The sequence below is a fragment of the Hippoglossus stenolepis genome, chromosome 8 (assembly GCF_022539355.2).
Source record: "Hippoglossus stenolepis isolate QCI-W04-F060 chromosome 8, HSTE1.2, whole genome shotgun sequence".
Taxonomy (NCBI): Eukaryota; Metazoa; Chordata; class Actinopteri; order Pleuronectiformes; family Pleuronectidae; genus Hippoglossus; species Hippoglossus stenolepis.
In genome coordinates, this window is record NC_061490.1 from 8249236 (window position 1) to 8265336 (window position 16101).

Here is a 16101-nt window from a genome sequence, read left to right on the forward strand (position 1 = left end):
ACTGTTTTTCTTAAGAGAATAACTTCCTCCTCCAGTTCTACACAGGAATCATTGAAAACACAGACTCACCTTTTCCACAATCTGGTTTGACGGCCTCTACGTCGATGTCTCAGGCTGTACAAACCACAGCTGCCAGGTTTTTAACCAGAGTAAACAGGATGAAACACATCGTCCCGATTTAAGGTTCTTTAAACTGGCTTCCAGTACGTTTTACTTATAAAGCACTTCATGGTCTGACTCCTCATGGTGTCGTTGATCTGTTAGCCCCATACAACCCTGCTCGCACCTTGAGATCCTCTGGCAGTGGCATTTTAACAGTTCCAGACTCTCAGATAAAGTGGCGGTTAAAGGTTGATTTCTGTGTGAGCGCTTCCTGCAGCTTACTGTACAACTGTAGCTTAACATCATCTTCCTGCTCTCAACTGGATATGTAGGTGGATGTTCTGATGATGGTAGAAGCTTTTCAATTTGTTTAAAGGCTATTGGTTTAAACCATCCCCCTTATGAAACCACCTTTAACATGTGACCAAAGTTCCATACTTCAATCCTGTGATAACAACTAAACCTTGATGCACACACAGACTACAGGTTGACTTATAAATTGGCCACCATCCAATAGTCGTCACTATGATAAAGACGGATAACGATATAAAATACTATTGATTACCGGTTATGTTTATGTTAACAATTGAATGATAGGGTTTTAACTCCGTTCAAACAGAAAAAAGCAAAAGTCACATTTATTGAGTATTCATAAGATAGTTTGAAGACGTATCTACAATATGTACACAGTTTACATGTTTGAGGGTGTACAAAGCAAATATTTCAGTATTTGGTTTATATTTGGCACAGAAGCTCCTCTACTGGTTAATACAAGTGCTCGGTTTTACTCTTATAGAGAGGATATGAAAGCAGATATCAGCCCTTTATAGATAGATTACAGATATAAAAACTACTTATCCAAAATATTTAACATAGTAAAACAGGTCATTTGTACAGAGTTCTTACAAAGAGAAAACATAAATGTGCTTACTATATAGACAACTCAATACAAGCAAGGTGCTCTTAATCTTTTAGTCCAGCATATATTCTAAAGACAAGTGAAAACATTCAGCCAGTGTGGTGTGAACTGAGCTTCTCCTTCTCTCATGCTTCAAAATCCATTTGAGAAACAAAATGGTGCCAGTGGCAGCAGAGCTGGACCCTCTGTAATCCTCTCGCTGGATTAAAATCCCATTGTGGGGTTTTATATTTCAACAAAAAAACGTGTTTGGCTTGACCCCACTGATAAGAGACATTCATATTTGAGGTTAGCTGTTAAACATGATTTAAAACATCAAATATCTACTGTACTCAAACCCTAGATATCACAATGGAACACGATACTTATCTACATACAATCATCCATCATATTAAAACCATTTAGTAAACTAGTGTCATATGATACAGTGAATTACAGCTACATTTGCCATAAATGTTGAAGAATCAAACAAACTCTATCTACACTAATGAACATATTCCACTGTTACGCCGTGGACTAGCAGAGGCTGAGCGAGGAATTCTTCCTGCTCTGTGGAATGTGATGAGCTGGAATCGCTTCCAGTGTTGAAAACTGACTGGCACAGTCTGACTTTAATACTGGAGGAAGTTATACAATCAATGTCACTTGACAGAAGAATTTATGTAAATGTGACTCATACTGCACTTTGAGCGGCTGTTATGTGCTATATAAATACCGCTCATTTACCAGATACCCAGTTTTCTTTATCTTAAGGAGCAGATTTATTTGATGCCTTCTTCTGGGTTTATTGCCCATGCCTCCAGTTGTTCTGTTTCCATTTTCAAGGGGTATTTGTACTGTCCACACTTAAAAGAAGTCGTCTGACAGGAATAGAGGAGATCAAAAATGCTCTCAGCAATGCAAACTGTGGTGAAAGTCGAGAAATAAAGGAAAGAAAACACAAATGAGCACTGATTGTGTGCCACTGTCCCTTCATGTGTTAGCAGATCAATGGTGTTCTGCTGCTGTGTTCAGAGATGGTGTGGCCCCTAATCACACACTGTGCTTACAGTACGCTCCCTCTGATGGTGTCCATGTTTCCTCTTCCTGCAGTAGACGTAGACAGCTGTGAGGGGAACACAGCTCGTTGACGACAGCAGCAGCAGTCCGATGAAGACTTGACCAAAGACCGGATACTCTGTTACCTCGGACTTACCCTGATGAAACCACAGGTACAGTTAACAACTGCCTTCACATGTTAATCTGTCATCAGTCTAGCTGGCACTAAAATGCATCTGTGTTAAACCCTGTTATCACAAATGCAGGGCAATTTTCATGGCTTCTGATTATTGAATTATTTTGATTTCATGATATATCGGACTGACACAGACCAGTGATGGATGCTGAGAAACAACTTGAGATGATCCCTGGACGTAGGTCAGCTGTCTTTTTGTCTTTATAACCGACCTAGAGCTTTGTATCTCTTAATACACTATATTGAAGCTTCCTAAAGTGCCACGAAAGCAATCAAGGCCATCACTGTCATCATTTACCGATGGTGAGTGCACAAAACCTTGAATAACCTGGAGGGGATCTTGTGTTGTGTAACATCAAGTCTGACCTAATGCTCTTTGCACTTTTCAACCTTTTATGTCTCTGGAAATTCCCATAGCTTTTTGTCTGAGTATTAAGAAAGAGTTTCGTTTGAGCACAGCCTCTGTAAGTCCCTTTCAGCTGACTCCAAACAAGCAGGTCTCAGTTGGCAGTAAACCTTTACTGTTGGTTCTCATGTAGCCTACAATGATTTTTTATCATTTAACTGACTAGACATTGGTTGATTCATAGTTGTCACATTCTAAAAAAGTTTAAAAAACAACAGTAGAATGACAGCAAAACATTTGGCTTTAAAGGGGACATAGCATGCAAATTCCACTTTGTTAGTGCTTCTACAGGTTAATGTGGGTATCTGGCATGTCTACCAACCCAAAAACTCTGGGGAAAAAACACTCGTGCGTTTTGTTATAGTTCCTCTAAGTCAGAAACGTCATGCTTGAGCGACTCGATTGCGCTTCCTGGGTTTTGTGTCGTAACAAGGAACTGGAAGTCTCCCTACATGGTCTTCCACACAGCCAGCTGTGTGGAAGACTTCCGCAGTGTTCAGCTCTACTGTACGCCGGGTTACAGTAGTTACGCCGGGTTACAGTAGTTACGCCGGGTTACAGTAGTTACGCCGGTACACGGACGCGAAGCGCCGCGGGGGCAGCGCAGCGCCGTTTCTGCACGCAGCCGCCTGGCTGTTCACACGGGACGAGCATTTCTCCGCTGGTCAGCCCCATAGACTGTATATATAAGGTCAGCCCGCGATTCTGCTTTCTCCGCTTGTTGTTGTACCCGTTGAATGTCGGGGTTCGGGGTAAATGATGGTCTTAGTGCCCCCACCTCTTTCTCTCTCGCTGTCTGTCTGCTTGTGTGCTTGTAGTGGGGGGCAGAGGGGGACATTTAATTATGTGATTGGGAAAATTAAAACTCCAGGACAACAGAAGGGGAATACAAAGTATGGATGCATATTTGATAATTTATATCATATAAAATATGTAATTTATATCGTTTAAAATCATGGGGGGAGAGGGGGGAGGGGGGAGCTGGCTCATTAGCATTTAAAGGAACAGGCACTCAAAACAGGTCGCTCTGTGGAGGGCTGTTTTATACAGGGTAAAAAGGGTGCTGTTTGAAATGATCCTTGTGGTATTTTGACCAAAGTATGTTACAGACATTTCATTAAGACCCAAAGGAACCATATCAACTTGTGGTAAAATGGGCATGCTATGTCCCCTTTAAAGCCCTGGACAAACTGAAAATACAAATAATCATCTCATTGCCACTAAATAGATTTGGTCTGTTTCTGCTGAAGAAAGTCACATGGGCGGCTGTTCCTGGACATTTTTCTACCTTAGGCCAGACAGGGGGTGGAGACTTTTTAAGATAATCATGAACATTTTATCATATTCATCCGACTTCTGGTCTGTGTCATTAGTTTCATCTTTCTTTCCATTCACACATGTCCCTGTTAAGGATCTGATATGGAACAATTCATATTTCTGTGTGATACTAATAATGTCCAGGTTTTTTTGACCATCTCTTGTCATTTCTGTTTCCGAACTCCAGCTAATCTCAGTGTGCCCAACCAGATTTGATCTAATATTTGTTTGAATTCTTTTCCAGACTGTGCTTTTCAGACATTATACACTTTGGAGTGCGCTGCACAAAAGCGGCTTTTCAACATCAGCGCAAATTTTTTTTCCAACAAACAGCAGTTCTCTGGTCTCATTATTTGCTTTGGACTTAATTAATATTCATTCTAACTTCACCTTGTCACTGTTTATTATTACAGGCTATTCTTTCCATTGAAGTAACCTGGATATTTGTACATGAACATAAAAAAAGGGGAAAAATCCTTAGCTTACCAGCTCTTTGTTCCACGCTTGGTAAGTAGGTGTCCCTCCCTGGATATAGTTGACGATGTAGAAGATGAAAATTGTAATAAGGAGAAGGGGACTGACGAATTTCCACATGATTCTCCAGTACAAGTTTGGGCGATGACCAAGCATATCCTCTACGTCTTTTTCAAACCTAAAATGAGAAGATGATGTATTCAAATCCAATATTATTTGGCAAAATTTAGAAGAGCATTGCTGATTACTTTATACACAAGCAGATAGCACAAGCCACTATCTGAGCTAAAACTTAAGCTGAACTGAAGGCAACAAATATGGATATTATTGTACTACACACAAATACACAAACCTTTTACTTCCATAGATGTAACCAATGGTGATGACCTCAATGAGGACAACGAACAGCAGCGAGAAAGTGGCTCCGTAATCATTGAACATGGTAAACCAGTAACTCCCTGATGTGGTAGTGAAGCCCAGGCCGAGCAGGAAACAGAATGTACACACTAAACCTGCGAGCAAAACACAACAATTCAGTCACTGTTAACTATTGAATTATAATTAGTAAGCTTAAACATTCACATTGCAACACATGGATTACTTTAATGAAATAAGGACTTAAGTTCGTCCTCTAATTGGTCACAATAATACGTACATTTGTCTGTTCTACTTATGGGAAAGTCTCATACCTCCAGAGATAAATTAAAATAGACACCTGCGCTCTATACCCTGAAGAAAGAAACCAGATTTCACTCTGACTTGGGTTTGACGGCAAAAACAGCATTTCCTAAAATGCCCGAGCCAGACTGGTTATTTCACGGGTAGTGCAGAGTCACAGCATGTTTTTTCTCTCTTGTTCTTGTGCCACATACAATATGGATACCAAAAAAATCACACTATATTTTCCGCCAACATCAACCTGGATCTTACCGTTAAACAACTCGGTGCTCATGCAGGACGTGGCCTTGAAATCTCGAAGCGGGGTGATGATGGCAGTGATGTTGCCCAGCATGCTGCCCATTCCCAACAGCAGGAGCATGGAGAAATACAGCACAGACCACAGCTGAGGCAAAGGCATGTTTTTAATAGCTTCGCTGTACACGATGAAGGCCAGACCTGGCCCCTCTACTGCCTGAAACAGACGAAAGAGACAATTGATGACTGGAATGGAAGCTGACCCATTTGACCATGGCCTCTTGAAAAAGCCTGAGAGAACAGACGTGAATTTGCTGCATTCATATGACTATTGCTTCTCCAAGGAACATTACTCAGAATGTATTAGTTCAAATTGTTCCATTGCTCTTTGCCAAGTGTGAATAGAAAACAAGGACAGATCAGTCCGCACCTCTTGATTTATGTTCCTCGGTCTGCTGATGGTTTAATGTCTATAACTTTATATGGACTTATACAAGATAACAGCTCAAAGACGTGTGATAAGCAAGTGCGTGCAGAGTGCAAATGGTTTCCTACACTCCATGTGTCAGGCTACTGTTTACATTGATGATGTTTTGTAGACGTGTTCACACACTATGTAAAACCAGCAGCACTTTGTCTAAAGCTTGATTGGAAGGTGTCTAAATGGATCTGCTGACATCACAAAAATGGCCAAATATTGTTGTCTGCACCTGTTGAACTGACCAGTAGCAGTCAGGTCAAACATTAGTCACAAATTAATTAGATTAATTTTTTTACATATCTAATATCCCATCATCTTTAAGACCTGCTTCCAATCACTTTAACCTTCCTCTGATTCTTTTCTGTTATACAACATTGTATTTACTACTTTCCTGTTTTCCACATTCACTAACTAGATTGTCTGTTCATCCTCTTTCCCTTTTGTGTTAGAAAAAACTTTGCCTCTTTGTTGTGGGATTTGATATTTGTCTACACCCTATTTCACTCTGGTATTGTTTGCTTGAATTGGACTGATTATTTGTGTAAAACTACATAGATGTTCAGTGAAGACTTTGTGTTTTTGGTGATTCTGCAGTTGATATTTCCAATTCTTTAAAAAGTTAAACAATAAAAATATAAGTGCTTTAGATATTTATATAAGAAGAGTGTAATTAAGAGGAACATACACTGTCTAGTTCACTCTCCAGGTCACACGTTTGCAGTTTGCTGGAGATCTCAGCAAACTCCTGCGGGTATGTTGCATTCAGCTTCTCAATCCACTCAAAGACAGTGTCCATGGAGATGGTATCCTCTGCTAGATCGAAGGTATTCAGCAGCAGCCAGCGTGTCCTAGAAAAGCGAAGAAACAGACTCTTACATGAACAGTACACTGACTTCATAAAATGTCATAATTAATAATAATTAATTAAATAAGCTTAAATAGTCCTCAGTGTGATTTAGTATCATATCAGTGTTAGTTAGTGAGAAAACATAGGTGATCCAGACATAGTTATAGACAATGTGCTTTGAATTAAGCACAGTATGAATGTGTGTGAATGGGTGAAAGTGATCTGTGATGTGAAGCATCAACTAGTTCTCTCCTGCAGTGTCTGCAGTCTAACTAATGTCGGAGGAGGGGCGAGTCTGTGCGGCTCAGCTCACTAACACAGGTCTCGGTCCAAGGCGGCAACGTCCCAACTAACCTATCTGTCTTAACAAAGTGAGGTCAGAGCTGAATGTAATTCATGCATTGTGCTTGCCTTCTACCAATGCCACTCCTTGCATCCAGATTATAAACACACCCATACACACAACCATATATATAAAATATATACAAGGCCATAGAGGCCATTTAGGTTGTGTGTATATATATATATATATATATACACATATAAAAAACACACACACACCTCTCTAGACAGTTCTCATAGTTGAATGTGGCCTTGAACCCATAGATGGCAAAGGTGACAGTGCTGGCAAAAATGGACGTTCCACTGTTGATGAGGGAAACCATGATGGCCTGGCGCTCAAAGTTGTTGTTGTACTCGTTGTAGCTGGCGAAAGCTATGAGTGACCCAAAACCCAAACCCAGAGAGAAAAAGATCTGAGTGGCCGCATTGATCCATGTGGTAGGGTTGGCAAGCTGTTCCATCTAAAAGCAGATGCACATCATGTATGGACACAGGCACACACACAGATATTCAGAGTCACATTTTCAGGTATATTTCTAAGATATATATTCAAGCACATTCTAGGATATATACATTTGCCAATTCATAACACATTTATTTGATAGTTCTGCAGAGGGTTCTAATGGGAATCTAATGTGACACCTTCAAGCTGATTATTCATGAACTGTGTGGGTCCATACTCTGTTGTATTTGAGATAGAAACTACACTCAGTGGTTTTACCTATACCACCACATTTAGAAATATAATTTAGTGGCCCTTCATATAATGGGGTGATAAACTCCTTAGCATCATGTCAACAGTATGCACAGACACCTCATGCAACCTAAGAATAAGCATTATCCTTGTTTTTGTTGCTGCCAAATCTACAACACAAACTTACCTTGGGTGTGAACATGTATTTGACACCATTTACGGCACCGTGCAGAGTGAAGCCCCAGATCAGGTAGATAAAAAGGACCACATATGGAAATGTGGCTGTGAAGTACACCACCTGAGGATGGAGCCAAATGTTAAAGTTCAAATACGGGAGTGAATGGGTGTAGCACCGTGGTGGCATGTTTTGACTTATGTTGAAGTTTTGATAATTGTCATAATTTAAGGTTCCATCACTCGACATTTGAGATCGAGGTCTTCATAGTTGCTTTGTGGTAAAATTCTTCAAACTGGTAACATGAACATACCTTATTCTCCATTGTCTTAATCAATCAAAAATAGCATTGCTATTAGAAAATGTCATAAGAACTATTAGCAACAACACCAAACAAGTGCGTTTTCAATAATAATGTAGAGGAAGTACAGGTCTGGTTGGATATGAGCACAAAAGAGTACAATTGTGCTATTTTACTATCTGAAGGAATATTGATAATTATTCATAATTTTGTTGCCAGTGTTTCTCATCATATTCCCAGTCCTTGATTTTTCAAGTGTTACTACTTAAATGTCATCAGTCATAACTGGCAAACTAAAGTCGACATTGTACAATGAGGTGTGTGTGTGTGTGTGTGTGTGTGTGTGTGTGTGTGTGTGTGTGTGTGTGCACCTCTGGGTTCTCTTACCTTTCCAGTTGACTTTACTCCTCGGATTATAAACAGGTAAGAAATCACCCAGGCAAGCAGAAGTAACAATGCCTGGCTTGTCTGAATGCCTCCATTCACTTCAATAGAAGAAGAAATATCCAGTGTTTCCCTGTAGAAGAAGTACTGGGTGGGTGTAGCCCTCTCACACTCCTCTATGTATCCTGTTCCGTTGGCATTGATGGGACAGTCTGCCCAGGGCAGGACTGACTGGGTTAGATATGAACACAGAAGAATTTTACAAACCAATGTCGACCCGACATGTTGTAAACATTGAAAAGTTGTTTGTTAATTAGCAGCTCACTTGGAATGAATTAAAGAGGTACCAGAAACTCCAGGCATTGATGATGTTGTAATAGAGACACAGATACGTGGATGTCACAACACTAGCAAGACCTAAAAAGAAAACAAATTATTATACTGTTGTTATATAAAATCTGTGCCATTTTACACATTCTATGTCCACCTCTTAACCCATAATGCTTCGAAGTCAGTTTGTTCTTGTGGGTTGAAGCGCTATGACAGAGGCTACATCCTTTTCAGTTAGAAAATGCATAATTTTGGCTAATTTCCATCTCCTGTCCACAAAACTCCAGAGTGTGTAAAACCTAGAAGTCTGAAAATGCTCCTGATGCGATTTTAGTTTGAAAGCTCTGGGGCTGTGGACTTTGGACAAATGGAGACGTCTGGAAAGGATGAAGCACTCCCTCACGTTTGCTTCCTTACCCTGGGGGTCAATCTAAGGGCAACTATCCATATTGAGCTAAATCAATCAATCAATCAATCAAATTTTATTTGTATAGCCCATATTCACAAATCACAATTTGTCTCATAGGGCTTTAACATGGTGTGACATCCTCTGCCCTTAACCCTCAACAAGAGTAAGGAAAAACTACTTAAAAACCCTTTTAACAGGGAAAAAAAGAACGTAGAAACCTCAGAGAGAGCCACATGTGAGGGATCCCTCTCCCAGGACGGACAGAAGTGCAATGGATGTCAAGTGTAAAGGAGAACATCAAGATAAAGGTTTTACACTAGCCTATCTTTTACCACAGGTGCGATCCATCCATTATGATGGAAATAGTCATGTGTAATACAGCTTTAACTAACTTTAACTAGAATTAGAATTTCTGGATTTACATGTGTTATATTGTTAAACGTGAAAATGAGTCCATTATTAAAGGAATGAGGGCTCAACAGGCTGCAGCAGTGGCAGCAGGTCGAGGTGAGGAGATCTCTGTTCACTTTTCACTTAGTTTCAGAATCTTTACACTCCAACTGCCACTTCAATCAGCACTTACCCACTCCTCCCAAATAAGGGTTGATGGCAGTCCACGCCCCGATGCTTCCAAGACGCATCTTCTGACCAATGGCGAGCTCTAAGCAGAATAAGGGCACGCCCTCCAGAATCAGCATGATAAGATATGGAATCAAGAACCCCCCTGGAGATGGACAGATATGCCGTTTCAGTCGAAATAAGGTAATTACACAGCCTATCTACACATTTTCATCATAATCACATGATTAAAATATAGTGAAGCAACATCATAAAGTGTTTCAGTTGAAATAAGATATTGCATTAATGGTAGTAAATGTATATTTAAACACTAAATTCATGACATCTGGGAATTGGAGGAGGAAAACGGAGGAGAAAGTAAAACGGTTTAGGCTGTGCATCAGTTAACTGTTCACCATGTTCACAGAGCTATATTTCATTCACGAAACTGCATCAGGATGAGTTTTTTTCTGTGAGTGTTTTCCCAACTAACTTTTTCCTCAACTACCATGATCGCTGATCATTGTTTACTTCCACTTTATTATGAAGAGCTTTTACTAAGTAACTATGTTGTTAGTTCTGTTTTACCAGTTGAAGCCAAACTAGCTAGTAGACGACCATGTTACATGTTACTGGTACACGTTACTTGTTATATTCTTTATGTTTCATGTAATATTTTAAGTTACTTGTTACTGGTTACATTTTAGAGGTCAAGCTAGTTCACACAACATGATTTTCAGCCCGATTGCAAGTCGTTGACGAATTTTGCAAGAAGCTGACGAAAGCCCTCGATCAGTTGCTGTGTGAACTCTCAGAAGACGCTATTAGTGAGGCTGACCAACCCTTCAGAGACACGTTACAGACATGTCCCAGACACGTTGCTGACATGCTGCAGACCCCCATCAGATGGATCAGCAATCATTCAGATCACTTGTCTAAAATTCACTACTTTCTCCAGGGGATTGCTGAAACTCCCTGACTCATGAAACCTCTAGTCAACCTGCAGACAAGACATGAGCGCCCATACAACCAGGGTCAACCAACCAAGTGCACTGGTGCTCTGATAGAATCCACAGTTGGTGTCGTGGTGCCTGAAGTCAAATTATAATTTTGTAAAAATTATTATTACGTGCTGCATATTGTATAATATTTCAGTGAACGAATTGTCTGATCCCAAACCAGCACATACAGGTGCATCTCAATAAATTAGAATATCATGGAAAAGTTTGTTTATTTCCATAATTAAATTCAAAAAGTGAAAATCATATATTAGATAGATTCATTACACACAGAGTGAAATATTTCAAGCGTTTATTTCTTTTAATTTTGATGATTATGGCTTACAGCTAATGAAAACCCAAAATTCAGTATCTCTGAAAATTTGAATATTGTGAAAAAGTTCAATATTGTAGATTCACGATGTCCCACTCGAATCAGAAAATTAACTCAAAACACCTGCAAAGGTGAGCCTTTAAATAATCTCTAAGGCTGGTTCAGTAGGATACACAATCATGGGGAAGACTGCTGACTTGACAGTTGTCCAGAACACAGTCACTGACACCCTCCACAAGGAGGGTAAGCCACAAAAGGTCATTGCTAAAGACGCTGGCTGTTCACGGAGTGCTGTATCCAAGCATATTCATAGAAAGTTGAGTGGAAGGAAAAAGTGTGGTAGAAAAAGGTGCACAAGCAACAGGGATAACCGCAGCCTTGAGAGGATTGTGAAGCAACGGCCATTCAAGAATTTGAGGGAGATTCACAAGGAGTGGACTGAGGCTGGAGTCAAGAGCCACCACGCACAGACGTATCCAGGACATGGGCTACAACTGTCGCATTCCTCGTGTCAAGCCACTCCTGAAACCAGAGACAACGTCAGAAGCGTGTTACTGGAGCTCAGTGGTCCAAAGTCCTCTTTTCAGATGAAAGTAAATTTTGCATTTCATTTGGAAATCAAGGTCCCAGAGTCTGGAGAGGCACAGAATCCAAGTTGCTTGAAGTTTCTACAGTGATTTGGGGAGCCATGTCATCTGCTGGTGGGGGTAAATGGTTTTGTATTTATATAGCACTTTTCTAGTCTTGATGACCACTCAAAGCTCTTTACAGTACAGAAAATTTACATTCATCCACTCATACATTCATACAGTGCATCTATTAGCAGCACTTTGTTGTTCTATGAGGGGCAATTTGGGGTTCAGCATCTTGCCCAAGGACAAGGACACTTCGGCATGCAGAAAATTTGCCGATGGGGAAGACTGGGGATCGAACTGCCGACCTTCAGGTTGGAGGACGACCGCTCTACCCCTCAGCCACAGCCGCCCACTGGGTCCACTGTGTTTTATCAAGTCCAAAGTCAACGCAGCCATCTACCAGGAAATGTTAGAGAACTTCATGCTTCCTTCCGCTGACAAGGTTTATGGAGATGCTGATTTCATTTTCCAGCAGGACTTGGCACCGGCCCACACTGCCAAAAGTACCAATGACCATGGTATCACTGTGCTGGATTGGCCAGCAAACTCGCCTGACCTGAACACCATAGAGAATCTATGGGGTATTGTCAAGAGGAAGATGAAAGACACCAGACCCAACAATGCAGACGAGCTGAAGGCCGCTATCAAAGCAACCATGGGCTTCCATAACACCTCAGCAGTGCCACAGGCTGATCGCCTCCATGCCACGCCGCATTGATGCAGTAATTCATGCCAAAGTATTGACCAAGTATTGAGTGCATATATATATATGAACATACTTTTCAGTAGGCTGACATTTCTGTATTAAAAATCCTTTGTTTTATTGGTCTTATGTAATATTCTAATTTTCTGAGATACTGAATTTGGGGTTTTCATTAGCTGTAAGCCATAATCATCAAAATTAAAAGTAATAAACACTTGAAATATTTCACTCTGTGTGTAATGAATCTATATAATATATGAGTTTCACTTTTTGAATTGAATTATCGAAATAAATGAACTTTTCCATGATATTCTAATTCATTGAGATGCACCTGTATGTGAATATGTTGCACATATATATTTTATCCATATCATTGATGGAGACTTTACCTTGACCTCCTCCCAGTGCAGTCATTCGATTTTAAAGCTATTTTCATAACAAACTATTGTTTCTTTACTTCAGTGAGAGTGCGACCAACATTTGACACTTCTTCATCAACAACACTGCTTTCGTCAGTCTCTTAATTCCACTTCTGATGCTGTTAAAAATTACAATCTCTCCTAGCTGGGTCTCTGAAAGCAGGAATTCAATCATCAACTCGTTTTTCTTTTTACTCTTTGATACCGTTTCCATGAATGAACACTTCTGCCATATGGGGCAGGAAGTATGACCTTATATGGTATTATTTGGGTGCTGATAATGCTAATTTGCTATCCTCGTGCACTTTTGTTCCACTATGTACAGGTGGCATTTTCTCAGATTATTTACACTCTTATCTGAAGTTTGAACCGTTTGCTGAATCTGACGTGGCATGTGTGTGCAAACTCACCATATGAACAAATGTAAGAAAGATTAAGGAAATATTAAAATATTCTTGCATAAGGCTCAATTTTTTCTTTATAGGAAACATAACAAGTCCAGCACTGAGTTTCACAAAGATTATTCAGATGTCTTTCAAAAGACATACAAACCAAAATCAGACTAAACAGAGAATTTCAAGAAGTCCTTTAGAGAAGCAAATCATGACGTTTACACCTTTTCACACCTGTTCTGTAAAAGTTAAACACTTATTAGTGTAAAAAACTCTCAATGATAATGAATGTTTTTGTGGTGAACAAACGTTTACCTGAAATTGTGTACCTGCTTGATTTTAATTACAGCATGTTATTGTATTATGTTCCTACATAACATCTACCTTTGAATAATATATATGTGCAGTGTGAGTTCTCTGCACATAGTCTGTCTATCTATCTTATTGAATCCTTTCTATTGGTAAACTATTGTTTTCCGCCAAGTTCCTTTTAGTTTGTCTCTTAGCCTCTATCCATTTTTGTGTTGACCTTGACTAGACCGTATTTGTGTTATTTTAACTTTGTCTGTGAATATGGTTTTTACACTGTATACATCTTTGCTGATGCTTCCTTATTTTGAACTCCAGTTAGTTATTGCCAGTTTGAACTCTGATTCAACTGAGTGTTTAACAATAGCTCATTCAGTGTGATAAGGATTCGTTTGGATATTAACCACCAGAGACAGCCCACCTGCATGACTCAGATTATTGGCATGACGTCAGTGAAGCAGTGGTTAAGATTTTTCAGAATAACTCTTATTTATTTAGGCTATTTATTTATCAAATGCTCTTTTCCCAGCCCTGTTTATATGTCTCTGAACATTGTTTACACTGACACGAAGAGTCAGACAAGACCTAAAAGAAGACTAGCCAGATGTGTCACATCACTAGCCAGATGTGTCACATCAGGATCGAGCATGTTGAAGGCGAACACGGCCCCTCTGGTTTGAATGGAAATCAATCAGATACACTTTGTTTATAACGCATGGAGCCAGAGTGGTGTCCACTGTGGAATCGGTCACTCACCTCCACCGTGCATTTGGCACAGGTATGGGAACCGCCACACGTTTCCCAGTCCCACTGCGTAAGACACACAGGCCAGCAGAAACTGCAGGGGGTTGTCCCAGCTGGGTCTTGCGTCTTTCTCCATGGTTAAGTCCTATGGTGGTGTTCAGGTCTGAGCTGAGCAGGGTCAGTGTGGATGATTACAGGCAGCGGATCAATGCGCGGTGCGTGGAGGTGTGTGCCGCAGCCGCGCGCTCTGGCTGCTTTTATATACTCGCACCGCGGCTGCAGCGTGGCCCCCGACTGCCAGGAGGTGGGTCCTCAGTAATGCGATTAGTTTGGCGTTACTGAATAACTTCACATCAGGCCCGGCGCCAGGATGAGGGCGCTGTTAATTGCGTTTTAAAAATGAAATAAAAATCTTTGATCTTACATGCAATAGGCATCTAAAGAAACAACATCAACATAAAGACAGTGTTTCGAAATCTAAGAAAACAAACACTGTTATTGAAGCAGAGGAGGCATTTGGCCTACATGACTTTTTCCACACTTTGCCAGATCTGGGCCACAAGTAACATGTCGACCAATGGAGCCAAAGGAAATAAGTTCTGTGTTATTTGGGCCATATTCACCATTTACCACATGGGCCACACTTAGGTTCACATCCAGATCACATCTTGCCTAGAGCACCTCCAAAAGAGGCTACATTTGTTTTGGGATATTTGGGCCACATTTGCTGTGTTATAAGTGGGCCACTTAAGGCTCACACCCATTTAGTCCTGGCCATGAGAAGTCAGAAGTGCAGCAGCATTGCCTGAAGTGGCCCACATCTATCCGAGTGCGGACCATTCCTGGAGTTCCGTCATTTTAAGAGGAAGGACATTTGGTCTTTTGTGTATAACAACAGTTTTAGGGCAAAGCAGCCATTGAGTGAAATGCAATTATTTAGGTCTTACAAATAAATAACTTGAGTTTATGATTAGAAAAACTAAATCACAAATGTCCCCCAAAAACATCATGGACTTTTAATAACTTGACTCACAATTCTTGAAAAGAAACACTTCTTCCTCATTAAAATTTTCAACATCTATAAATATTTATTTTCAGAAGTTTTTTAACCTCTGAAATGAGAGGTGACTGGCTGTCTGAGTAGAGGGAGACCAGGGGATCTTATCACACTTTCACACACTCTTTAATGTATCCTGGGATCAATACATCAAATTGTTAAAAACATACATGGGGTGAATTCGGGTAAACTGGGGCCAAATTTTTTGCTGTTCTGATTTCTGTGACTTACTACTATATCTTTCTGTAATGCTTAATATGTTTTCTAACCACAGCAGCAGAAAGAATGGAGATATCATACTCAGGGGAGACATGGCACAGCTATTAGTGTTCCTGTTGCTTGTGCACCTTTTGTGCACCTTTTTCTACCACACTTTTTCCTTCCACTCAACTTTCTATGAATATGCTTGGATACAGCACTCCGTGAACAGCCAGCGTCTTTAGCAATGACCTTTTGTGGCTTACCCACCTTGTGGAGGGTGTCAGTGACTGTGTTCTGGACAACTGTCAAGTCAGCAGTCTCCCCCATGATTGTGTATCCTACTGAACCAGCCTTAGAGACCATTTAAAGGCTCAGGAAACCTTTGCAGGTGATTTGAGTTAATTAGCTGATTAGAGTGGGA

At 40.4% G+C, this 16101-nt stretch overlaps 1 protein-coding gene across 1 annotated transcript; it reads right to left on the reverse strand.

Moving 5' to 3' along the window:
* Positions 1–715: 715 nt before the first annotated feature.
* LOC118113813 (sodium- and chloride-dependent transporter XTRP3A) lies at positions 716–14633 on the reverse strand. Its single transcript, XM_035163833.2, has 11 exons — positions 14435–14633; positions 9914–10054; positions 8917–9008; positions 8595–8822; positions 7919–8029; positions 7257–7498; positions 6534–6696; positions 5383–5584; positions 4805–4964; positions 4465–4630; positions 716–2217 (listed from the first exon to the last, which is right to left on the reverse strand). Exons 1-11 carry the CDS (start codon positions 14556–14558, stop codon positions 2050–2052), a joined length of 1797 nt encoding a protein of 598 aa, XP_035019724.1. The 5' UTR covers positions 14559–14633; the 3' UTR covers positions 716–2049.
* Positions 14634–16101: the final 1468 nt, after the last annotated feature.